At 32.7% G+C, this 26656-nt stretch overlaps 1 protein-coding gene across 1 annotated transcript in view; it reads right to left on the bottom strand.

The window, feature by feature from the left end:
* Positions 1 to 1151: 1151 nt before the first annotated feature.
* The window catches only part of GSL8 (glucan synthase-like 8), a 60644-nt gene continuing 35139 nt past the window's right edge, over positions 1152 to 26656 (bottom strand). The window contains exons 21-51 of the mRNA XM_020380177.3: positions 23928 to 24014; positions 21774 to 21859; positions 20893 to 20920; positions 20201 to 20298; positions 18847 to 18928; positions 18579 to 18739; positions 17718 to 17838; positions 16811 to 16905; positions 15722 to 15812; positions 15477 to 15637; positions 15271 to 15380; positions 14684 to 14818; positions 14464 to 14532; positions 14192 to 14363; positions 13515 to 13629; positions 11165 to 11284; positions 10209 to 10324; positions 10024 to 10107; positions 8332 to 8444; positions 6844 to 6896; positions 6581 to 6757; positions 6440 to 6487; positions 5599 to 5757; positions 4157 to 4270; positions 3973 to 4061; positions 3713 to 3871; positions 3153 to 3255; positions 2823 to 2942; positions 2576 to 2626; positions 2264 to 2446; positions 1152 to 1509 (exon numbers count right to left, since the gene is read on the bottom strand). Of these exons, the coding sequence (XP_020235766.1) occupies positions 1273 to 1509; positions 2264 to 2446; positions 2576 to 2626; positions 2823 to 2942; positions 3153 to 3255; positions 3713 to 3871; positions 3973 to 4061; positions 4157 to 4270; positions 5599 to 5757; positions 6440 to 6487; positions 6581 to 6757; positions 6844 to 6896; positions 8332 to 8444; positions 10024 to 10107; positions 10209 to 10324; positions 11165 to 11284; positions 13515 to 13629; positions 14192 to 14363; positions 14464 to 14532; positions 14684 to 14818; positions 15271 to 15380; positions 15477 to 15637; positions 15722 to 15812; positions 16811 to 16905; positions 17718 to 17838; positions 18579 to 18739; positions 18847 to 18928; positions 20201 to 20298; positions 20893 to 20920; positions 21774 to 21859; positions 23928 to 24014 (3537 nt within the window). The 3' untranslated portion in view covers positions 1152 to 1272. The remainder of the gene's footprint in view (positions 1510 to 2263; positions 2447 to 2575; positions 2627 to 2822; positions 2943 to 3152; positions 3256 to 3712; positions 3872 to 3972; positions 4062 to 4156; positions 4271 to 5598; positions 5758 to 6439; positions 6488 to 6580; positions 6758 to 6843; positions 6897 to 8331; positions 8445 to 10023; positions 10108 to 10208; positions 10325 to 11164; positions 11285 to 13514; positions 13630 to 14191; positions 14364 to 14463; positions 14533 to 14683; positions 14819 to 15270; positions 15381 to 15476; positions 15638 to 15721; positions 15813 to 16810; positions 16906 to 17717; positions 17839 to 18578; positions 18740 to 18846; positions 18929 to 20200; positions 20299 to 20892; positions 20921 to 21773; positions 21860 to 23927; positions 24015 to 26656) is intronic.

Below are 26656 nucleotides of genomic sequence, written 5' to 3'. Positions count from 1 at the left end.
AAAATTTTAACCAAAGTCACAAAACCCAAATAAGAAACTAGGGCAAAATAAAATTAATTAACATGCATAACATACCTTATAATTTGGACAACCCCAAAATCTTTTACCGGCATTTGCAGACATCATTGCTGAAGAAGAAGAAAAAAAAAAAACCTTGCCACATATGCATCTACCTGACATTCATGTCGTCCACATTTAACATTATTTGTGAAATTTAGACAAAAGTCTCACATTGATGTATTTTTAAATTATTTGAGACTAAATTGAAACTAAAAATTAAAGTAAGACCAAATTAAAATTTTTAAATATAATAAGGGACCAAATTAGGTATTTAACCAAAAAAATAAATTATATATGAGCATTGAAGTTGGTAAGAAGGAACAAAAGTAAAATGAAAGACCACGCAGTGTTTCATCGTATTTTCTCACTCTGTACACACGCAGTGTTTCAGCAGCCATACCTGCTTATATGTCATAGAAAAAACCCAAATCTCATCCAAACCAAAAACAGACAAGAAGAATAACATACACCTAAAAATTCTAACAACGTATCTACTTATCAGAAAATATGAGCAAAGATTAATGACCAAGTGGTAAAACAACCGTACTATAACGTTCACATTGTTCAAGTGATCCACATCCACCGTACAGAATCACGTTCCAAACAAATAACAAAGAAAATGATTCAGATTTAAATGCTCTGTATATTTAATGAAACTGTACAATTTCTCAACCATTTGAAAATAAATGCTTCACAAACTCAAATATAACTAACAATTTGTTTCACAAGACCTCTGGTTAATTTGTTATTTTGTTTGGTTGAAAATTTTCCCATCAAACATCAACTATGATATTTTAAGTAATTAATGATCTTCTTTGAATCTTTCATTTTGATACAAATTATCCACGATTAGGAACTAACACCACACAAGAGTAGAATGAATGATACATCGAGTACTGGGGATTTGTTTTACCCCATCGCGTGGTTTTTTTTTTATCTAAACCAACCGAAGTCAATCTCTAAGCAGTACTTGCATTCAAATGGCGTTGACCACAAATTTAATTGTGCGCAAAATGCCAAAGACTGATCAAGACAATATGCAAAATGGTGGAAACTGAACTTCTGAACAAGGCAAAACTAACACAGACCCATTAGAAAGAATCTTCATTTTTTTTTCATAGACTAAATGTACAACAAATCATCACTGAACTACAAAATAATTTACATCTAAAATGTACAAGACCAGCAGAGATAGAATGAAGAGGAAAAGTGTTAAGCCTCCACATTAGCTTTATTTCCAGCAAGGATGATAGAGATTTCAAGACCACGGCTGAAGGCTTGATTGAAGAGAAGGCGAGACTGGAAAGTGGAAATGAATGGAAACCATGACAAAAACGCTATTGGTGCAAAAATGATCATGCCCATTCCTGCATCATACATCCTAGCGAACTCACGGACAGAATCCCACAAGCCCAGACTCCAAACTATCTTCCTCCATGCAATTGCCAACTGAAAAGAGCAAATTTTAGCAAATGCCAGCAATGATACAAAAATCAAAAAATTAAAGTGGTAATGAATGGCGTGTTTTACATAAACTAATTCCATTCGAACTGTTGGAAAAAAGAGTTAGATAATCTCTTGTGCACCGAATAAGAGTGACCGAGGAGTTTTACAATACAAATTCACAGTATGAAGGTTAAACGCAAAATTTTATAAGCAGTGCAGGACGGTTAGTTGAGAAAAAGGATACCATAAATAAGACCACAATTACATCATATTAATTCAAATTGTGAAGTTATGATTACACTATTTTACCCCAATATGTATAATGGGAGATAAACTTTCTTGCATGTTCTCAAGAACAAATGCTCAGAAATAGCATTTTGAATAAGGTTGCAATAATACCCATCCCTAGCATAATGGTATATTATTTAAGGTTCAACAAATAATGCATTCCTGATGGGAATTTCTATGGTACACCGTCATTGGTTCTTCCTGATGGGAACTTGTATGTACACCCTAAAATAACTCTTGCCATTTGGAAGCATATGGGATAATCCTCTAAATACAGAATCCCATAGACCATGATGGCGGGTGCACCAAAAAATAAGGGTATCATGGAAAGTTCCTTCCTGATAATTAATAGCTATGTTCAACATTCACAGTTCTCAGACAAACTCCAGATCGATTCTATTCAGACACTGACACCTATTAAATCCTAGATATCACAAGAAAATTCATACAAAAATAAATCAGAACTCACGGATAATATTCCCCAACCAGTAGGGATAAATGCAAGGATGCTTGCGAAAAGGTCAGGTATTGAAAGTTGAGTAAAGGCAACAACAAGACACACAGCTGCAACAAGGCCTATAGATGCAACTCCCTGTGAAAATCGCAACACTAGCTGAAAATCGGCAGACTTTTTTGGGCTGTAGGTAAAGATCTGCAAATCAAAGAAATATCAGAATCCTGAAAAATGATGTGTTACAAAAAGCTTAAAGGGGAAACATAATAGATGCTTCCCTAAAAAAGGAAAATACAAAAAAGATCAAATTATAAGGAGAAGACAAACCTTGAATATCAACACAATTCCAACCAAGACAACCCATGAGAATCCATATATCTAAAAAAAAAAAATTAGAATCTATAAGGAAGAGTCGTATATAAGCTTTTCATTAATAAATACTAAAAGCTTTTTCACAAAAACGCTAGTAGAACATATAATTAGTTCAGGACCAAGGCAAAAAATTTTATAATATGCTTTTTGTTAGGACTAAATACAAGATAAAAAACTAATCCACAGATGAAGACAATTTTACCGCAAGTGATGTATCTTTCCCGGTAAGATGCAGCTTATATACAATACCATATTGAAACAAGAAGAACCTTGCACTCAAAATTGTCTCTAAAATACGACCTCTCAAAGTTTGGATATGCATCTACAAAAAGAGTAAATTCATTAGAAATTAAATTAATAGAGCTGGTATCAATATAAAGGCTATTCTAGCATGACATATGTGCAAATAACACACCCACCCACCCATACACATGTTTCCTTCACAATAACATAGCAAGACAATCAATTTAAGTATTGCTCTATTTTGACGCCATAATCATACAAACAATCTAGTAAAGAAATCAATGTTCACCTGTTCCTCATCCCACCAAGACTCCCAACTATTATCTCCCTTAACCCCTACTCCTCCTTTGTAAAGAAGCCAACTTGTCCAATCATCAAAATCTTCCACAGTCCTGTTTATGAAATAATCAGATTAGAAAAATAAACACTTGTTCATGCAATTCGCATATAATTTCATCATCTTTTCAGAAAACAAAAACATGAAAAAGATCTATTTAAAAATACAATGGCGACCAAATCAAAAACAAGAAGATCCATTTTGGTCCTCCAAAAGTACAAAATTGACATAGTTTGATCCTTCAATAATAAATACATCAAAGAGGTCTTTAAATGTCAATATTTTTAATTTCAGAATAGTCATTGAATGCCACTTTTGACATCAAATTGGTCCTAAAAAATGTTTGGTTTGATATCCAAAGTTAACATCGAGGGAACATTGGTTTTGTTAATCATCGGAGGACTAAAATAACAATTATGCATTTCGAGGACCAAAATAAGTGTTTACTATCAAGCAAACATAGCATTAAAATTTAAAACCAATGGAAGTAATTAAAACAGCAGGCAACTTACTTTTGCCACTCGAATCCTGAGGGATTGAAAATGTAAGGTGCGAAAAGCCATGAAATGACAAGGAACCAACTGCTAAAGGTTAGCAAAACATACGTAACAGCACCTCCCTCTGCATACCCATATGCGATATACACTATAAGAAGTAGTGCTACTTCAAGCCTGTTGCATTCCACAAAATTAATAATGGCAATGTAATATAGTTGCCGACAACCTCAACCAAAAATAGAAGAAATTATAAATAAACAAAAAATATAACTCACGCTTTGACAAAGTGACTCCTAGAATATAGTCTGTAGTTTTCAGCAAACTTTATGTGGCGGACTACAAAGCCTCTACCAGTTGCACGGTACTATGGTGAAAAAGTCAAACATACATCAAAATCACAAACAACAACTAAATATTCTGAATTTCTGGCCAAAAACAAAACAATAACAAGAAACATACTTTTGCACCCCCGTGGAGAATGGTACGCCCAAAATAATGAGTTCTAGTTCCCAATGAGAATGTGAAGAAGACAGAACACAACTGTAGTTGCATCGTAATGAAACTGAAAACAGCCTGCAAACATTTTCATGAGACAGACAAATTATAGACTATATAACAAAAGCATATGTAGGTTGCTAATTTTATAAAGACTTCAAAATCGTATTAAAGAACTACAGGTTGTGGATTAGGGAAGAAGGAAACATGAGAAAAATGGGTTAAAATATAAAAAATGAAAATCTATTTGATAAATGTAACCATAATCGTAATTGTCAGAACCATACCAAACCAGTTTAGTCAACCCTCAAAACAAGCCTTACAAAGAATCGGTGTAAAACCGGTTCAAAACCTGGCATTACCATTTACCAGTCATAATTGGTTCAGGACAGTTTGTTGGATTTTTAAAATTTTTTTTTTTTAAATTTAAAAAACCAATATTATGATGATTGCAACATTCCATCCCAATATTATGATGGTTGTTACTTACGTCAATTATATTTATTTAGTCTGTAAATGTAGTTGCTAACGGATATTAGTATGTTCTGTTGAAAATTTGATTTGATTTCAGGTTTAATTTTTTTGCTATAAGTTAAGAGTAATGTATTCATATTTGAAGTTTTATTTTTAATATTGCAAAGTTATGAAAATTATGTTATTTCTTTTAATATTGCTTAAGAAATAATGTTAAAAACTAAAATAATATTATTTAATTTTTACTTGTTCAACCATGACTAGACCATTGAATCTTGAACCAATACTTTTATCAGTTTAATAACTGGTCCAGTTTTAAAAACCTTACTAATACAAGCCCAAGCCCACTTTCAGAAATAGGTTAAGTAAAACTTAACCCTAAATGCAAGCTCAAAATAAAAGTATTGTTAAAGCCTTATGATTATATAAAGAGTACTGTAATCAAATTCCTTACTGATGTAGGACATCCTGACAATGTCCAAGATTGGTCATATGGAGCAAAACGTTTGCAAGACTGACAAGGCCTTAGAACATTAAGATTGGATAGGCTTGATACCATGCTAAAATTACAGGATTCTAGCTACAGAGGGAGAGAATAAACCCTAATAATAATGAGATTGATAATGAAATGATGTATTACAGAGTGTAGATATTTTTCTCAAAAACATAGAGAACTAAACCTTTTATGCTAATTATAAATTTAACTAAATACGAAACAAATCATGAGACTAGGAAATATGGTGCAACTGATCTTAAGGGAGAACGAGGAAATAAGAAAACTAATCCTAAAGGATAACCTAAGATATGAAGTTATTTTCATATATTCTACAATCCACTTACAATAAGACTGAAACTTATTAGAGTAAACAATCAAAAAAGACATTCAAACAAAATCTAAACATATTTTTAATATTCTTAACAAGTGGACCAACCTTCAGCAATCCTAATTCAAGTATAAAACCCATTATCATTGGTACAGCAGTAAAAACGCCAATTTGGACCAAAAATTGAGCATTCAATGCTGCATCAAGTGCTGTGTTACCCTCCAATTTTGCCTCCTCTGAGACAGATTCATCAAGACCAGAAAACGCCTGAAAGAGGAAGCATCATCAAGGAAGAAAATCAGTTTTTATATAAGCCAAAAGTAGACATTTAGCCAAATTTTAACATTTAAATAAATTTGAGCAAAATCAGTTTTTTTTTTAATTAAATAATCTGAAAGTTTTTGCTGCACAATTGAGGATATCATGCAAAACCAAATGAAATAAAAATCTTTACCTAAGTATCAGATTTCACAAGACTGTAAAAGTGACTAAATGATTAAAGTCCCAATATCTGTAACTAAGATGCCTAAATACAAGCCAGTGAATAATTATAGCAAGACATGTTAAGAATGATTTGTGTACTAAAAAATCAAGGGTGAAGCTAAATTACAAGGTAACCTAGCATGGAATTTTATAAGAGCCTCCAATTGATTCCAATTTATCTTGCCAAAAGTTTAGGACGTTAAGCCAATGCAATCCACAAGGACTTTTACCATAATTGGAGTTTCAATTTATGAAGTATATGTCAGTTAATCTTCAACATCACACCAATGGTTATTATTCTCAGCAATATCTTATTTATATTACACTGGGTCAAATGATCGCCTGAATGCTTGAATACGAATAACTGAAACCACTATATTGTAAGGTAACAATAATTACCATAATGGTTGCAATATTTGAACATCAAAAAATTTACATATGTGACATCATAGGTAACGATATTTACCAGGTATGCTCTTCCATATAAGAATATATATACTGTAAGGACTGTCATCTGCAATAGAAAATAAAATAAAAATTAATTGGACAACCAAGACAAGTCAATGTCACCCATTTTCCAGGAAAAACACGAGCCTAATATTTATACCATTGTGCAGACATAATAACCAACGGTTGTGAAGTAGAAAGAAAGCATTCTGAAGAAATCAAAAAGTTGTCCAAGCCTGTATATATCCCTGCTAAGCACTTGCTCTCCATTACCACCTGCCACTTTCCCCTCAAAGAGGGCAATCTGGTTTAACCCAACATCCCTTCCTTTTCCAACCTACGGAAGAAGGCAACAATAAACAAATGAAAAAGAAGAGTTAAGCTAAAACCAGAAAGTGTCCATGGTGTACTTGTATTTTCAACCTGAATGTATTCATGATGTGTGATATTTCCCAGCCGCAATGTGGAGTTGAAACCTACAGTATATTATATATTGAATTCATCAGATTAATTTTATAGAACCATATTATATAAATGGAAAAACACTGGGAGGTGAAAAGTGTTCAAAGTAGAATATTGTGACCATTGTGCCTAACAGAAGGTAACAAGAGACCAGTCCTAGCAGCATTTTATAATATTACATCTTAAAAACACATCATAGATCTCCCAACTTTAGTTTATAATGATTAATAATTGTCTACCTTTGTCCGTGTAATTTCACTTTTATATCTTCAAACATCAGAACAACTAAAGCCTTATTCCCACTAAGTGGAGTCAACTACATGGATCAAATCTATCTCACCATTGAGTTCAACAAAAATAATAAAGGCCATTAAGGTTAAGCTTTTTACTTTATTTTTGGTAATGGTAATGTTTTTCTTAGAGTTTTCCATGGTCTTCTGTAAGTTTCTTTACTGCACTAGCACCCTTAGGATCAACATCAACTAACTAATTTTTGGGGCCTCTATTGGTCTTCTCCACACATGACCAAACCATCTTAGGTCAGATTCTGCCATCTATTCCTTAATAGGTGCTACTCTAAATTTCTATCTAATACTTTCATTCCAACTTTTATCTTTTCCGTTATTCCCACTCATACACCGCAGAACAAAAGATAATGCTAATTTTCATTAACAGATACAAAATCAAGTAATGCTTATTCTATGAGGAAAGGCATGAAGAGCAAGAAAAATCAAGAGTTTCACAACAGCATTGATTATATGAAAATACAGCTTCATTTTAAAAACAAGTACCACCATCATCATATGCTAGTTATCAAACCGAATATTAGGGGTGACCAAACAATTCATTTTATCCATCATCCATCCAATCCATTCATCATAAAAATATAGTAATAATGGATTAGATCCAATATAACCATTTAATTTTATGGATGAACATTGATCCATTCACTATTTTTCAAAATCTATTGGATTAAATAAAGGATTTGTATTGAATTGAGATTTTAAAACACTATTTTGGCATATATAAAAAATATTTTTGGACTTTTAAAGATTACATAATAATGTGATGACTTATATTATGTTTTAAAAGACTTTTACATAAAAAAGAATAATTAATTTTTAAAACAATTTCAAGGATAGATTGGATATCCATCAATTAAAAAATTGTTACTGGAATAATTGAATTTTTTTTTTCATAAATGGATCGGATGGGTTAGATTTTTAAATGATATTTCAATGGATCTAAGTAGATTATTTTTATCCAATCCATTATAATCAAACTTAAAAATTATCTGATCTATCTATTTGCCACCTCTACTGAATATAAACATGAATTTAAATGACTCAAGAAGCTATCCAGTTGTTTCAGCAACATTATATCACATTTAAAAAGATATAACAAGTTTTAAGACAGAAGATTGAGATGAATCACAGATATCATTCTTACCAGCATATATATCTTCACTAATATTAATAACACGTGATGCCTTGCTAATGCCTCCTCGAGTTACATGAAATATTCTGTCAAATACATCTGGGTGTCCATAGTGCATTCGGACTCTGAAACATTGTTTTTCCCAACCAAAAATACAGGATGAATTGATACAAAAGCTCTAGAAAAATGCATTGATAGAATCTAAAATTGAAAAATGAAGATATTGGCATTTTAAATTTCATGCAAGAACTTTTAGTGAACCACAACACAAAAGAGGAATGTAAGAACCTTCAGGGAACCACAACACAAAAGAGAAATGAAAGAACCTTCAGGGAACCACATAAACCTACACTAGAATCTAATACTTCCCATGTGGGACACAAATCTCATACCTAGCAATTTGGATCCTAACATTCCACCACTTTCTGCAGTCTCGGCACCAATCAGAGTAGGCTATGCACTAACCCTTTGACTAGTACCGAACTAACACTAATGTCGAAATCACCACTCACATTGCTTATTTGCAGCTGATACATGGTAGAAAACTATAATACCATTTGTATGTAAATTTTAAATAATTGTATGATTTTATGTATTAACAAATTAATTATAATAAAATAATAAAATATATTAATTATTTTAAATATATATAAACTTGAAGTAGGGGGCCTAAGGCAATGGTTTCACCGGCCTTGCCTTAGCCACGGCCCGGTTTACAGTTGGTGGTTAGTGGGTCATTATGGGCAGAGCAACCATGGTATTTGGTGGCAACAACAATGATCCTTTCATGCAAACTAATTCAGATGGAGATGAAATATAGAAGGGCAGAATGGATATTTTTCAACTGCATGAGAATTTTTTTTTTTTTTCAAGATTTCAACCTTGACCATTAGGTTGATTTTTAGGAGTGGTGGTATTGTTAGGACTGCAGGGAAGTGAGAGTTGGTTATAATATTAGTTGATTATAAATAGGAGGATTGCAGGGGAGGTAATTCATTCGCATCTTTTCATTTGTAGATTGAGCTTTAGATCTTTGTGAAAGGAGTAATCCTTTGTGAAAGGGAAAACCTTGGAGGAGAGATTTCTCTCCCATCCTTGTTCATTTTCTCCTATTCAATAAAATCTGTCTTTTATTTCCCATTTCAATTCTTTGTTACTAACACAGACAGTACACATTAATGCTACCTATGCTTCTGTACTATTAGGGCTGCCATTGTGATCCCCACCAATTTAAACACCTCTACTGGACGTAGTCATTTAGCCAATTTAATGATGTCCAATGCAGTCAGCTTGGTGTTTATTAATAAGAAAATGTTCAAGGTTGAGGATATTTCCACATTGGATTATTTGTGAATCATCAGCAATTTAACATGCCATAACGATTACACAAATTTCCAATCTGGATATCTGAAGCAGCCTGTATGGTGAATATTCCCGTGGAGAATTCTCATATAATTACAGTTTAATACAAGTTAATATTCAGCCCTGTATTTTAGCTAAACGGAGAGTAAATTGGCTAAATTAATTAAAAAAAATGATATATTGACGTTATAAATTGGCTAAATTAATTCAGGAATAAATGATATATTTATCATATTACACCTATACAATTCCATAGACATTATTGGAACTTAGCTATGAATTGGCCAGTTTTAAATGAACAGAAAAGTTTTCCAATCAATTCCAAACACCAAAACAACTTACTTGAGAGGATTTGCTAAAACTCGTTGGGCCAAGGTTACAAAGCTAGTTTCTTGATTTGACATGAACCAAGCCAAGGATGAGACACTGCAGTGGTATCAAGCAAGCAATGTGTAAGCAAGATAGAGGCAGCCAAAGCTCAATAATGTCACTTTGTTTATAAAATTTATAATAGGAGCATGCCAAACCTTCCAGTAAAAACATGTTCCCTCACTCCAAGAATGCTTGGAGGGCGAAGGCCATGATTTGCGTGGAACTCCTCCAAAAGATTTCTCATTTTCATTGCTTCCTCAAGATAATTGTCCTGACAAACAATGTATCAGATTAATTTATATAAGATTTCTTTCCTGAGTCTTTGACTCATTCACATGCATACAGTTGAGGGCAGACGGAAAGAAAATTCTCTACTATACATCCACAGTCCCAGGTAACTCCCATAGTGAATTCAAGAGTAAATCCAATTAAAGCTGGTGAACCACATTAGTCCAAGGTCATTAAGTACAACAGGCATAATTATGTCCATTGATGCAACATAATTATGTCCTCCCATTTCTAGATATTAACAATGATAAAGTGCATTTACAACAGGCATACCATTAAAGCCAATAATTACAGAAAATCATTTGGTTGGTCAATAACACATGTTCTGCCAAGTCATAAACAAATATAGAATATGCCATACCTAATAATATGTTCAAGTCTTTAAGAGAAACAGGTGCTTAAGAAAAGTTCGATCATTTTTTGCATGAAATCAAGTCACAAGAAAAGACTAGATTTAAACAAAAATACATGTAATTATATCATACAAGCGCATCATAATTCAACAAAGCGACCAAATGAAAAAAAAATATAACCAAGTTTTACATAGGTAATTAAGTTTTTGAAATTTATGGTGGAAGCACTGGTTATTTCAAAAAGCATAAAGTAATATGAAAATCAGATGAAAAGAGAAGCCTCACAGCTAAAACACATAACAAATTTCAAACATGGCACGACATAGAATAGAACTGAGAGGACATTCCTAATCCTTATTTCCTTTCACTTTGTCTTGTAGTAGCACAATGTAAAACATCTTGTAATTAAAACAAGTATAAAAAATGGCAAAGACAAAAATAACAGAAGACCATATGAGACATGTCTTCACCTGATTCATGTCAATAGTTTGAACAGCATCACCACGAGTGAAAATTATGGCATGGTTTTGGTTTTCAGGCTTTCCTTCCCCAAGCTTTGGATCTCCAGGAAGTTTAATAGAATATATTTCCTATGAACCAGATGAAAATAAAGAATGCATTACAGAAAAGAAACACTACATAAAAAAGTAAAAATAAAATAAATAAAACAAAACTAGTACTTTATCAATTAGAGTTGAATAATGTCTTAAAAATTCACAAAGCAAGAATATGATATCCGATATCCCAAACTAGCATGGCGAGTTCTATTTTATTTATGATTGACAAAGCATTCAATATTGCAAAAAAAAAAAAAAAAAGAATATTGACAATAATAATAAAAAAGGGGGACGGAGAATTCATGATATCAAGAAGAAAAAACTGCTTTATATAGTTTAGACCAGAATATTGGATAAAGTTATCAAAGCATTAAGTTGAAGGTAAGCCAACAATCAACAATAAATTGCCACATTAAAAGCAATTTTTTTTAATAAAAAAAAGACCATTTAATGAAAAAGATTTCATTCATGAAAATTACAGAAACAAAAAAGGATAAGGTATCTCCTAAACAAAAGAACAAAAGGGGAAAAGTAAGCCAAAATATAATGCAAAGAATTGCACCAAAAGGGGAAAAAATGCACTCTGAAGAAGCATGTAAAGAGCAGCAAAGAGCGAGTATGAACACAAAATAACATACATATTCGACACATAAAAAACAATATTTTATTATTCAATGAAAACAATTTTCTTTAACTTCAAATAAGAAATTTTTTGAAATAATCAACATGAAAGGACATGATGAAAATTTAAATTGACAGCCATTATGACAGAAGTGCAAGCAAAAAAAAAGACAACTGCAACCCAGACTATCCAAAATTTCCATATCTGCAATTGTGTAGCCTAATAATTAAACTGTCTCCAGTTATAATATCAATATATTTGACGATGCGGAACTCCAACAGATAATGGTGACATTAGAGTTCAATACTAGCTCAAATCAAATAATGTTTGTATTACTCAATCTGTGAGTACATTAAAGTATACTCAATCAAGTAGACCTCTCTCATGCATCTTTCTTATATACTGTCACGTAGCTTTCAGATAAGCAGATAACAATTGCTGAATTAGCAGTTAGTTACTTATTTACTGTATAAATTCATTGTGTAAGAAATCTATGAATAATAACATCTTTCTGAATCAGCAGTTAGATATTTATTTACTGTATAAACTCACTGTGTAAGAAATCTATGAATAATATCATCTTTCTGATCCTTCTCAAAGCCCAAAACTCTTCTTTTCTCTGTGCCCAAATTCTAACAAGCTCTAAGCATAAATATAACAAATACATCGTAATTTAGATATATAACCATACATCAAGCATTCCATTTTTACGCTATATGAAATATTATATTACTGTCTGTTTAGGTAAAAAAAAAAAAAAAAGCATGGCATAACATTCAAAATATATATTTTTTCCATTTATTTTAGAACAAGCAAGCTCAAACAAAACTGTAATTAAAATTCTGGAAAATGCATGAGTATATTATTCGGTGCAATACATCAGCTGTATGTCATCAGCTTAATGTAGCTAACTAGCTTCCATAGGAAGCTTGTTAACTCATGTAAGCCAAGTCAGTAGCTTTCTCTGTTAAGTTAGTCCAAGCTTCCTATGTAAGCTAGTCTGTTATAGTCAGTAGCTTCCTATGTAGGCTACATAGTTAACATCCTTTTTGTATAAATTCCTATGCTGTAACACAATTCCGCCAATCAATAAAATTTCAGATTACTTCTTTTCTCTCAAATCTTATTGAAATTGATAAACAAGACATGACCATGGCCACAAACACTAGCTTGTCACACTCCCACCAAAAGCTTTTGAAGAACTGGGTTTAACAAGGAAAAAATAGTATTATGCAAAGTTTTATCTGTTTATGACTAACTAAAAAAAATCACTAATATAATTGACAAATAACAGAAATATTGCCAACTGAGTCCAAGCCTTCTTGGATCTGCAACACAGCCCACCACAACCAACCAAACAACATAGAGAAATTCATCAAATTAAGGAACATAAGTAGTAATCAGTTGCCTTAACATGAAATCTTATTATACATGGCAAGATTTTTAGAACATCACCCAAGCTAACAGTGAAATTGTGAAAATTCAAATATGTTTAAACACATCTGCAGAAACCTATAGCATGAAAAACAAAATGAGCAATAAAAACACCAGCAAGAAAATACTAGATAATATGATTCACTTCTGAAAAAGTTAAGACTATCTAGTGAGCAGAAGCTGACATCAACAGAAATTGTTCTCCACCTGATCTTTTCCATTTATATCGGCTTTGACAAGCTTTGAATAAAACACTCTTGAAGTGTTTGCATCAGTTGTACTTTCATCAACATGAATGAAAGCAACTCGCAGTGCTTCATTCCTAATAACAAAGACAAAATCTTAATGTTAGATAATGGATATATCACAAAAAAGTAAGGGGAAAAATGAAACACTGAAACAGTAATAAATAACTTCTCTATTATTTACACACATAACTACGAAATAAAATTTAGTAAACTCCTATTCTAGTTCCCGAAATTACAAACATTGATCAATTTAATCCCTCACTTTATCAAGTCTCTGATTTAACCCCCAATCTTGCAAAAACCCATTTATTGTAGTCATTTTTTTAAATCATTTTCTATTTTTTTGCACCAAAAAGGACTAAAGAGGATGTTATTATGCAAAAGCAAACACTAACAATTCATGCTTACTATTTCAAGGACCAGAATGAGGGTTTAATCAATAAAATGTCAGTGATAGTGATTCCACATAAAATTCATATCACGATAAAATAATAAAATACTTGAGCAAACAAATTAAAAACTTCAGTGCTCCAATGCTTCCTCAAAACACACAGAAAGGAACATAATACATGCCCATACAGAATATATTATCATATTGAATAGCACTTGGAAGAAAATGCAGACACAAATTGGTACCTCTGTAACAATAAAGCAATATCAGCAGCTTCCGGTGCCTTTCGCTGCTTTTGTTGACCATAAATTTGGCATGATACAACATAAGTAAACTTCAAATCTGCCTGTGCCCGTGATTCACGAGATGATTCAAAATCTTGACTTGTAATGAAGTTGTTTTGAGAAAAATTGTCCACTGTTGACACAACAGATTGTCAGCAAATATCCATATCAAACTTCATTAGAAAGAAAATCAGAATCATAAACTGCAATGCAGAATGTTCTTATGCAACTACCTCCCAGTGATCTGCTCTCCAGAAAGCTCTGCAGCATTAAAGCCCTTCTATAGTACATCATACCACGCACTGCAAACCCGAAAATAAGTGAATGTAGAAACATCACTGGAAGTGTTAAAGCAAGAAACCAATATTACCAGAAATAAAGTATTTATACTTCAACTTATGTCTTATAAAAACAAAAAAGAAAAACAAATAAGATATGCTAAGAATTTGTGACCTGTCCTTGCAAGCGTCTGCCCTCGATAAGAAGCCCAAAAACGAAGTTCCAAAGAGTCACTAGAACTTTCTTGAAGTTCTGCATCCCCAGTGGAAGCTCCTCGACCAATTCTTTCAAGAAAGTTTTCCCATTCATCTGCAATAGAAAATAATTCAAGCTCAATCCCAAAATGACACAGTTCAACATAACACAATTCGTTTCCCTTCACCAATCTCCAAACAGTTTAAAAGCTTTTAGTATTGTTGCTTCTTGACAGATATTAAAAAGATAAATTCAATTTTTTTTTTCTTTTTTGTTTCTTCACCCTCTCAAAGTGGCTATGGTTGGCAAACAAAATGTAGTAGTCATGGAAATGTTGAATTTTGCAAGCAAACGAAATACAGATGAATTTTCAAGAACAAAAACAACTTTCAACAAATCAAACTTCATGAACAATAAAATGGAATGATCATAGAAGTATTGAAATTAGCAGGCATAATCAATATTTAAAAACAATAACAAGGAAATAGCTGTGAACCTAATTAGAGTTCTGAGCATTGAGGCATGTTTAATCTTTATGAGTGGACATAAGGGAGGAGACATTTTACCTGGAAATATCTTTTGAAGATAGAAAAGAATAGATATACCATCTTCGTTCTCTTTTTGCAATTCGGAACTACTATAAAGCACAGTTTCACTATAGTATGGGGTGAAAACACTATAACAAACAAAAAAACAAAAGGAAAAGGTGAGTATGGAGGATAAAAAGAAAAGAAAAATCCAGAGTAAGCTATATCCTTAAAGATGCATATACCTGAATGGCAACATTTCACTAACAGGCTTTGCTGAAGGCATGTCCATAAATAATGAATTTGTGAAAAACTCTAATCTTCTCCTGGCTTCAAGATTTTTTGGAACATTAGCAGCAGAATCTTTCACAGTAAGAAGAAGATGCAACCGCTTCACAAGCTCTTTCTACAACAAACCATAAAATTTTACTTTTAATGAAGTTAAACAGAAAAAAAAAATGATGAAATGCATACAAATAAAGGTACTTACAATTTCAGGATCATTAGGCCATACTATCCTAGAAAAAAGGCGTCCCTCATCCCTAGCTCTAGCTAAAATGTTCCACGTATCAAGATTCTCCCTGGAAAATCAAAATGTGTAAAGAAAATTCAGGGAAAGAAAGGCAAAATTTGTATTTTTTGGCATACAAGTTAAATGTTGATTTCAATTTCATCCACTAACTTTCTTAAGGTTCAATTTAGTCAACTTGCATTTTCATATACAGATGTCTGTCTACTATACAGAGTTAAATATCAACGTTAGTTCCTTGGTATTTGATAAGACAGCGAACTGCATCAACTTGACAACTGACACATTTGATTCTCCAAGTGTAAGCCACGAAACAACATAACTTTAGGGTACAGGTTGCACATCAAGTACAAGAGATACCAAATAAATTCAACCAATTATTGCCAGAATGTATAGATTCATGTTCAAAGCTAAATGATACGAAAATGTGCCACAAAGAACAATCCAATTTGTTTTCTTATTTTAGCAAATGAAGCTGTACAAAATGTTGATATGTTAGTCACAATCCAATGTATGGAGGAACCCTCAATCAATTTCAATAATCAATGAAACAAAAATTTGGGTACTTAAAATAAAGTTTGATAAAAACAATTCTTGATACTCAGACTATGATCTCTTGTTTTAGCCTATGAAATTTCATAATTTTTTGATATTCTGGTTGTAATCCAAAACCTAGAGAAACCCTTGAAAGAAAAAAGAAAAAATGGGTGTTTTAAATTGGGGTTTACCCACCTCACCCTCCATCGTCACATTTTGATCAAATAACCTAGTTTTTGGTGAGAAATGGAAGAGGACAATGGAGGCTGAATAACCAAATTTCTGGTGTGATAACCAAGATTCTAACAATCTAAGGGTAAGACCTAACACTGTTATAGTAGAAGAACAAACATGAAAAGCGTAGGACAGAAGACTATATTGAATCAAATAAAGCTAGAGGACACAACAGATACCAACCTTTAACTTAGAGGACAAAAAATATTAATTTTACCAACAAAAAAAAAATATAAGTCTAAAGAATGGTCAGGAAACCTGACTTATGCAACCATATACCTTAAATCTGAAGATACAAGTTCATGAGTAACAACTTCATATAGGTCATGTACAGCTTTTGCAGCTCCTTTAGCAAGTTCAGGATCATTTCGTATCTGAAATAAATAAACCATTTCATATACATAAATGCAAAATGCATCCATAACTAATATATATATATATATATATATATATATATGTGTGTGTGTGTGTGTGTGTGTGTGTATAATAAAATAAATAAAATAAAATAAAATTGAAAACACAAATAAATGATAAGATAGATATTTTATTTGTTTCTATGATTTAGCTTTTCAAATTCTTTATCATAATAAAAACATACATCACAATTCATTCAAGTGCAATCCAAAACTTAGCATACCACTAAATTTGCTTTTCTCAAGTTAGTACAAGGTACTTAATTCTTTTGGATACAGGACCGATATCATCTACTACCTCTGGCCTTATATATTAGATCGTTTTTCACCTTATTGTTTGTCTTTGTTTAAACCAATCTTTCATGAGAAGCCTAAACAAAAGATGAATATCATCTCATCCAAGAAAAGACCTTCCAAAACATCATGAAGACTTTTGTTGACTGACAAGCTAAGAGACATCTTTACAAAGACCTTACAGGGGTCATTGAATAATATACATACATCTTAAGATGTGGGACTTGGGTTTGTCCCAAAAATACATAATGCATATGATACATATGCTCCAACATGAAGGGAGAGTTGATTGTTCTTTGCATTACTTCGTTATTTTGTTCTTTGCTTTGATTTGTTTTCCATAGATAATTCAGGTCCTTCTGATTAAAATTCCTTAATTTTGGAGATTTGAGTCTGTTCTCTTTACATATTTTTTTTATTTCCTCATCTAAATTAATTTATACCATGCACAAAAATATAGTAGTAAACAGCCGAATTACCAGGAGTCCAGTCAATGCCGTAAGTCTTGACAAAACAACTGGAAGCTTCTTAAGGGATAAGGTTATAACAAGAGAACCCTCCACTATACTGTTATTGATCTCACGAAAAATTCTTTCCACCCTGTCAAAGAAAACATTGACAATCTTCCGTCAAACATGTCTGTAGCACAGGCAAGAAATAATGAACAAATAAAGAGAGAGAAAAAAAACATTGGAAGTTAACATTCAGGAAATTTTCCCCCAAAAAAAATTAATTACAAATTCCAATGCCTGAAACCCATTACCTATCTCAGATTAAGGTAACCTAACATAGTCTTAGATTAGATAGTTAAATTCTATTGCTAAGGCAATTAATTAATCCATAAATATGCCTCTTGAAAGTCTTTTAGTACAGTATTTAGTCATAAAAAAATTCAGGACACACTTTGCTAATGTTTGATTTGGCCTAATTATTACACAAATAGCTTTTCAATCAAAAGGTCTTCCAGCAATATTTTGGTTATACATTTTGCTGAACAGGAAATAATTCAATCCAATTTGTTTCCCTTCTGTCTCTTCCTACTCCCTATTCAAAATATACTCTTCAAGTGGATACCATCACAGCTGCATGGGCTGCCTCTAAACACCTCTCACTTTTAGAACTGTATAAAAGTTCCCCAATCTTGTACACATGAAAATCTAACTCTAATTTCAGTATGCTTCAGCTTCAAAAAATAATCGAGGCAAATATTCCAGTTGGGATTAGGTCTCCCGTTTAACAGTCAAAAGCCTTAAAAATTCCAAATGGAACTGCCCAGAACATAACATTTCCTTTATAGATAAATTTTCTGAATTTGAAAAGATGAGAACTGAAATTCATACCAAAGCCTTCCTTCCTGATCAACTAATGAATATAATATCTTTTCAACACTGTAATAGCATTCCTTAACTGCATAGGCCATATATTCATCCCTACATATCCTGTTCCACAGATCTGTCTGAGTATCTTTGCAGTCCAAAGCCAAATCAATAGCCAGCAGTATCTGAGCATAGAGATATTACATCAGATTAACACACAGAATCCTGGCAAACTATAGAAGTCTCTTCAAAAATCCATTCCAAGAAATCCATATTGCATAATAAGTTCCACCTTACTGCTCAGAAGAAACAAAGGCCATTGAACTAATCTCAAACTTCCTGCATTACTAGGAATAGAAAGCAGATCCATTTCCCTGTAATAGTCAAAAAATAAACAAATAAGCAGCCTATAAAACCAGAGAACTGCCTAGACAATATTTTGAAACACAGAGAGAGCAAGCATGCTTTTATTACAATTGTTTACAGATTAAAGGCATATTATCAGAGAAAAAAGAAAAAGAAAAAAAAAGATACAATTTGAGAGGAGTCCCTAAAGGGATTTTGCAAAAGAATGATGATTTTTATTCCATTTTATGAAATTGAACAGAAATAAAGTGAAACTGATTGTTTTCAAACTTTCTAATTCTCAGAATAAATTCCTTCAATTATTCCCCCCAAATTTATCTAACTTGCCCCCTCTAACTGCACTAACTATTAATTATTAAAGGATAGAATATGAGTAAAATATGGTAAGAGCATGATAAGTTTTAATACTATCAAATGTTTCATGCACACCAAGATAACAAGTCAGATACTATTATTATATTATGTCTTGTATTTGATATAGACCAATAGGATATGATATAAATTATTTACAAATAAAAAAATTACCGTTTCATTAAAATTACACAGTTTTCTAAAAATTAACTTTTGATTTAATTGTTTAAAATTTAAAAATATAAAATATGTTTAACAATATTATTATAAATTGTTTGTTATTAATGCAATTACTTTTCTTAAAATTATAAAAATTTATACAATATTTACAAAATTATAATTATTATTCAAATTATAATTTCTTCAAAAACTATTTGTATAATAATTATTTATTTTTAATATTTATATTTAAGATATACCTTAAATTTATGTGTCAATTATTATCATTATAATTATATATATATTGCTATAATTACTATATAAATTGAAATTATATAATATAAATTGCTATATATTATATTGCTATTTTGTATAATATAATATAAGCGGAAGAGAGAGAATTTATCCTATTCCTCCCAACTCAGTTTCCCTCTAAGAATTAAAAAAAAAAAAAAAAATACACCGAATTAACAAGATAAGACAAAGGGTTGGATAAGACTATCATATCCTGGCACCAGACGAGTCCTAAAAGGAAGTAAACGAAACAAAATACTGCAGAGGACAAAATATGCAGTGCCCTGTACAAAATATGAGTGATGCTACACAGTCTCTTCGCATAAGTTTTTACCACATACAGTGAAACAGTAAGTTTCTTTGACTCCTTCACAAAAGAAGAAAAGAAACAAAGAACTAGAAAAGATTGAAAGATAGAAAAGCTTCCATTTTATTTTTATAACACATTGTGAAGCAGCAAGTTTCCTTTGACTAACCTATTGCTAATAAAGTCTTCCTCGCGCAGGCTTTTAATTATCTCGTTCCAAAATGGGGCAAACATGGCAGCATATGCTTTGTTCATATCTTGAGAATCCTGTACCAAATCAACCACATTCATTTACCCAAACCACATATCTAAAATTCCTAAAAATAGAAGTATATAATAATAAAAAGATTATTAATTTAATAATTTTAAAATGTAGGTAGAAGGATTTAAAAAAATAATATGCCACCAAATGAATGTGGAACGCTTTTAAAAAGCAGTTAAGAATTCCTAAACTAAAACTAATCATCCTTCCATAGACGAGCTTGTGCCAGATGCTTCTACAACAGTTTAAATAAATTTTTTGAACAAGGAATAAAATCCAATTATTCTATCTATGTTCACAACTTTAGCTTAAACCACTAAAATCGGCTATCCATCTAGAAGTGAGAGATTGTGCTAGCATGCACAAGGTTCCTAAGTTCGAACCTTGTCATCATGTCATTGTAATTATTCCTACCATTCAACAAAAAACTTGGGTCAACCAGAAAAAAAAAAAAAAAAAGCAAAGCCAAAAAAACATATACACAGCATAGCATTGCACACATCTATTGGATCTAAACCAACTAAAATAACTAATAATAAAAACCATACAGAAAATAACTTATCTAGCATATTCTTCCCCTACAAAATAAAATAAAATACCTGGGTTGATTGTCCACTGAAGGGTATCCTGAAAAAGCATATGAACAAAATCAAATTTACTTGGCAAAACAATGAAAAAGAAAAATATGTACAAGCCATGTTTCAAATAAATCAAACAAATCATTACATTTGGTCACAACTCACAAGCATATGTCAAAACAAAACTAGGACAATAGAAAGAAATTTTATTAGTAAAAAAAAAATACAGGACACAAGCAAAGAATAAGGCATCCTCTTGATTAGAAATAGTAATAATGATTAATTTGTCTTTGTGAATAATATGGATGAATGTATCATCCAAAAGAATAGCCTTGTAAAATAGATCATTTTATTATTATTGCAAAATATCAAAGATGTATTTATTCTTTTATGTACATAAATATCAGTTATGCTAAGTGCTCTTACTCGAACGATTTACATAAATTCCAATTTTTTGAAGTCTATTCTCTAAGCTTCCAAATTCCTAATGCATCACACCAACAAAAAGAAGCTAACCAAACCAATTTGTCCATCACACAAAAAAGGTGACAAGTTGTACTATTAAAAAATAATGTCATCCAAACAATAACATACATGGGACACCACCCAGGAACCCCGCCTCTCCAACAAGCTCTAATATGACATGAGAAATCTCTCTGGACAAATCTACTATTCCCCAATAGTAGTAAAATACCAAAAAGCCTTTAATAGAAATATTTAGCACCTGGACAGTGTAAAAACAATAAATAACATATTCCCTGCCCACCAACTTAAATGATAACCCACCAGATCTATACCACCAAGTTAATTACTATGTAAATTAAGAATGCAAGATAAATACAGTTACTAGCTTGCCGTATTGTCATATATCAGTTAAAACAGCTATATCTTGGAAAACACACCTTTTTATTTGTGGAGAGACCAAACTTTTTACAAATGCCCCTGGAAAACTTTCAAAACGTTTATGTACCATTTCAATTGAACGAATCTGCAACAAGACATTAATAAGAAAGAATTGTTTACAAGCAAGATAACACAATCCATGAATATAAAACAGACTTCCATATTGATATATGAAAGTTAGGAAGGTCCTTCATATAGACATAGACTGTAGCAAATCCTCAAGACCCAGATATAGAATAGTTAGGAAGCTGAATTACTTAACTATAATAAGACCAGATATTTCATTTGTTGGAAGTGTTGTTAGTCAATTACTGAATTTTCCATGTGATAGTCATTGCAATGTTGTAGTCAATATTGAGATACATTAAAGGATCATCTCCGAGAGGCCTAGTATACACCAACAGAGGCCACTCGAAAAATGCTGCATACACAGATGCAGACTGGGCAGGTTGCCAAGCTGATAGAAGGTCTACATCAAATTTTGTATTCGTATTGAGGGCGATCTAGATTTGTGGAAGGAGTAAGATGCAGAATGTTGTAGCAAAAGCCTGTGCAGAGGCTAAATATCAAGCAATGGCTCTCACTACATGTGAGCTCATATGGCTCAAACACTTCTAGGTGTTGCACTTCTGTAAAGTAGGTGCTATGAATCTCATTTGTGAAAACCAGGCACTCTTGCACATTGCCTCCAATACAGTCTTTCATGACAGAACAAAGCATACGCAGACTGATTATGATTTTAATTTATTCATTAGAAAGTTATGTCCGGTAAAATTATTATATTGTTTGTTGCTCTAATGAACAACTAGCAACCATTTTTTCAAAATCTCAGATTACTTGCATATATGAAAAGCTCAATGATACAATCCGTATGCTTCAGCTTAAGAAGTGTTGAGATATGGTTCAGATTCTATTATGTTTGCAGATTTATGAAAAATAGTTTGTATTTATCTTAATAGCCTTCATTTTAGGATATTTGCTGTACAGGATAATAGCTTAATATTTTCCTTATCTTACTTTTTCCATAGTTGGTAAAAGTTACGCCAATGACATTTGACCCCTTCCAATATATATATATATATATATATATATATATATATATATATATATATATATATATATAAGGTTGTCAAACTCGAGAGTCTACACAAACTCGTAGTCTACCTAATATTAAAAGATATTAAAAAACATGAACACAATAGACCTGAAATTAAACAAACAGGGCTTCAAGATTAAACAAAAAAACCCAGCAGAGTGTGCTGGTTTAGGCAATTAAAACAGCACCTATAAATCAAAAAATGTGGCAGAGGTGAATGACCCGTGTTGGACGAGCAGGAAAACGACGAACAGCTCGTCAGAAGCTACAAGGACAGCCGGGTGGATAGAACGAAGTCGGACGGTGTCGTGGTGGGAGCTTGAATGTTGTTTTTGTATGCGGAGGGTGACTGGTGTCGAGCAGGAAAACGTGACGAACAGCTCGTCAGAAACTGCAGGGACGCCACCGGAAGCTGCAAATGAATTTGGATGGTGTTGTTTTCGTATGCGGCAGAGGGAGAGAGATCGAAGAACGCAGAGTAGGCAAAGTTTTATTTTCGTACGCGGCGGAGGGAGAGAGATCAAAGAAAATAGAGGAGCTTAGGAACCCTATTTGAAACGACGTCGTTTTGGGCATTTAGGGGGCAAAAAAGTAGACTCGCGGACTCGCCCTCAGACTCGCGATTCTGAGCGAGTCTACCCGAGTCCACCCGAGTCTATCAAAAACCGATTCTATTCGCGAGTTAACCAGTTTTGCTATCCTAGACTCGTACGAGTTAACTCGAGAGATATATGTGTGTGTGTATGTGTGTGTGTAACTCTTACTGCAGAATTAATCAGAAAACACAGACTTTCATATCTTTTTTATCTGATCTCAAGTGTTATATAAGGGGCCAGATTATTATTTTATTCGTTCCTTTCAGTCTTTTGTTACCCTCTCCCTTTTGGCTTACTCTGTCAGCATTTTTTCCCATTGTTAAACAATGCAATTATGAATAGCACTTAATTAGCAAAATAAACATTTTTTATTAAACATTTAACATTTAAAATAATTGAAAGAAGAAAAGGAAACAACAATTTTAAATCCCCAAAACAGTGCCTCTTTGGAACCCAAATACCTCGCCTAGCCGGGCTCGTGCACCAATCACACCACCAACAATGGCCGACATGACAGTGTACCAAATGAGAATATCCATGAGATAAATCTGTAAAATTTGAATGCATTAGCAAAAGACATCACCAAATACAAGTGAAAGCAAGAAAGTAAATAATTACAGGAAAATCATAGCTGTTAGCAGCATGTAACTAAAGTGTACTGTTATTTAAAATTGTCAATTGTCTACCACAAATAGATGTACAATCATAACCATGAACATAAAAATGCCGATTCACATTTGATGTCCTGTTCATCATATGGGGAAAAAACTTCCCCTGGTCATATTAGCCAGACCCATTTCTTTTCAGCTTCACATATATCAGTTTCTGATTACAGGATATACATACATCCCACGTGAATCTATCTGCCATAATGAGTAATTACACTGCACACTGTTTGACAATAATAGACTCTTTTAACACATATCTCTAAGTATTTTTTTTTTTTTTGTTTTGAAAAGCTTTCAAGAACCAAGGCCAAATGGTAAAACTAGTCTGAGAGAAACATACTATCACATTAGACTAATAAAACATACAGGATAGTGAAAGTAAATGTGAAAGTAAAGTAAATGCTATCAAATGAGATAATAGATACTTCTAAACTAAACAACCACAGCTGTTGATGAAACGACTAATAAAACAAGGAAAATAAAGAAAAAATATGTATGGAACCTGGATTACAAAATAGAAGAAAGAAAAGGAATATTGTATTTCTTAATTACAAAGGAACAGCAATATATTACTCCTTTAACAAAGAGCAAAGCTCAATTCTTAAATGATACGAGATAAGATAACTTTTCCTTTACATCCTCCTCCTATTTATATACCTCTCAAATGCACACTAACTTAATACAATAACTGCCCCTGACTAACATCCTAAATCCTAACAATACCACTCCCTTGAAATTCAACCTTGTCCTCCTGGTTGCGTCCAGGGAGCAAAAAACAGTCAGTGTCTACATTGTCTATGTCCACTGCCCATCTTCAGCTAGGAGATGACAGCAAATCCAATTTCACTACTTAAACTTTTGACCATTATGTACATAGTCAGACTCATACCCACTTTGCAGAAAGTAAATTCAGCCCCTCCCTTTCTCTTTGTCCCAAAGAAATTAGTGTTAGAGTGATGCATATCTGTTGTGCCCACCCTTAGCAACCTTGTTGCCCTTAACAACTCTAACAATGATCCACTAGCTATCACAAGTGGGCTAGTGACTGGCTGTTTGGCTAACGTGCCAAATATCCTTAGTTCTTTCATTATAGAAGACCCATCCCTATCCATGGGGGGACATGGCTTTGCCAATGACAACCCATTGGTTGTCAGATGTGAGCTCACGTCCAGCAGCAACATAGTGGTTTAGGTGCAATCATCTCCATATAACCCCAAACTTAATGATTTCAGCCACGTGAAACACAATTGTCTCTTCCACTTCCTCCTTTGTGTCAATTTGCTCACTTTGTAATTTCATTTCTCATAGAACATAGCTGCCATAGCCCAAACAGGTTATAACTTAGGGAAGCCAAGAAATGGTTGAGTAGCCAACATTTGAGTATAGGGAAGCCATGAAATTTCTTGCTGAGCGAAACACACCAAGAGTCTATTGTATAAAGTGTAGCTGAGGACAATGTTATAACTGCAGTTATAACTCCTACTTATTTAAATCACTAACTCACTCCAACTAACTAATCTTCTAGCTATCCTAACTAACTCCCCTTGCATATCTCTTTAAATCCAGTACTCCATGAGAGAAACAAATACATAGAGATAGATTCCCATTTCGTTATAGAGAAGATCTACTCAACTGATATTATGACAAACTTTGTAAATTCCAATGATCAATGGGTATTCACCATTGATTTAATTTGTAACAGGATTTGTGCATGTGATTTATATCCTCCACCTTAAGCCAACAAAGGTTGGTTCGGTTGGTAAGGAAGTGGATTTGATTCTTGTTGATGTGAGGATCTTGTTGGTGGATAATCCGTAAGTACCTGTATAAGAACTCATAGAACCTTGAGGTCTGCCCTAGCCCTGGTGAACCCCCGGAACCCAACTCACCTAAACTTCTATGCATCAAAAAAAGATAATATATCCTCCACCTTAAGGAGTGCTAGGGGAGTTGAAAATAAGGTGTGTTAGTGTACTGTAGATATTGGGCCAATAAGTCCAAGCTCATTTATTTAGATTATAAGTCTGTTTGAAAACAAGCTTAAAAGCACTTTTGAGAGCTTCTCTATTAAAAAATACTCTATATTTTCAATAGAGAAACCCTCGGAAACATTTCTAACTTGTATCCAAACATGTTCTATATATCTCATCCTTATAACCTTTTCTATGTATGAAAATAATATCTATTTCCACAGTATTTTACTAGGCGAAGTGTCCAAACAATTATGATGTTTTCTACCATTTTTTGTTCTCATATATGTAGCTGGGGACTTTGGGGGAGTGAAAATTAAAAAGCAATACATGTAAAAACAGTTTCAGTTTTTCTTAGTTTTAAAAACAAAAAATAGAGAATTTGTGTGGCAAACAGTGTCCGGCAAATGCATTTGTAGCAGAACAAACGACTGGTCCGAGGAAGGGTCCAGTGCCTACCATTGTTGTGGTGGGTCCAGGAGATGATGGCAAGGAGGTGGCCGATCTTGAGATGGAAGATGTTTTCTACCATTTTTTTATTGTAATATAGTA

The sequence above is a fragment of the Cajanus cajan genome, chromosome 6 (genome assembly GCF_000230855.2).
Source record: "Cajanus cajan strain Asha chromosome 6, NIPB_CcT2T_4, whole genome shotgun sequence".
In the NCBI taxonomy this organism is placed as follows: Eukaryota; Viridiplantae; Streptophyta; class Magnoliopsida; order Fabales; family Fabaceae; genus Cajanus; species Cajanus cajan.
The sequence above is the reverse complement of the archived record's forward strand: the minus strand, read 5'-3'. Positions and strand labels throughout refer to the sequence as shown.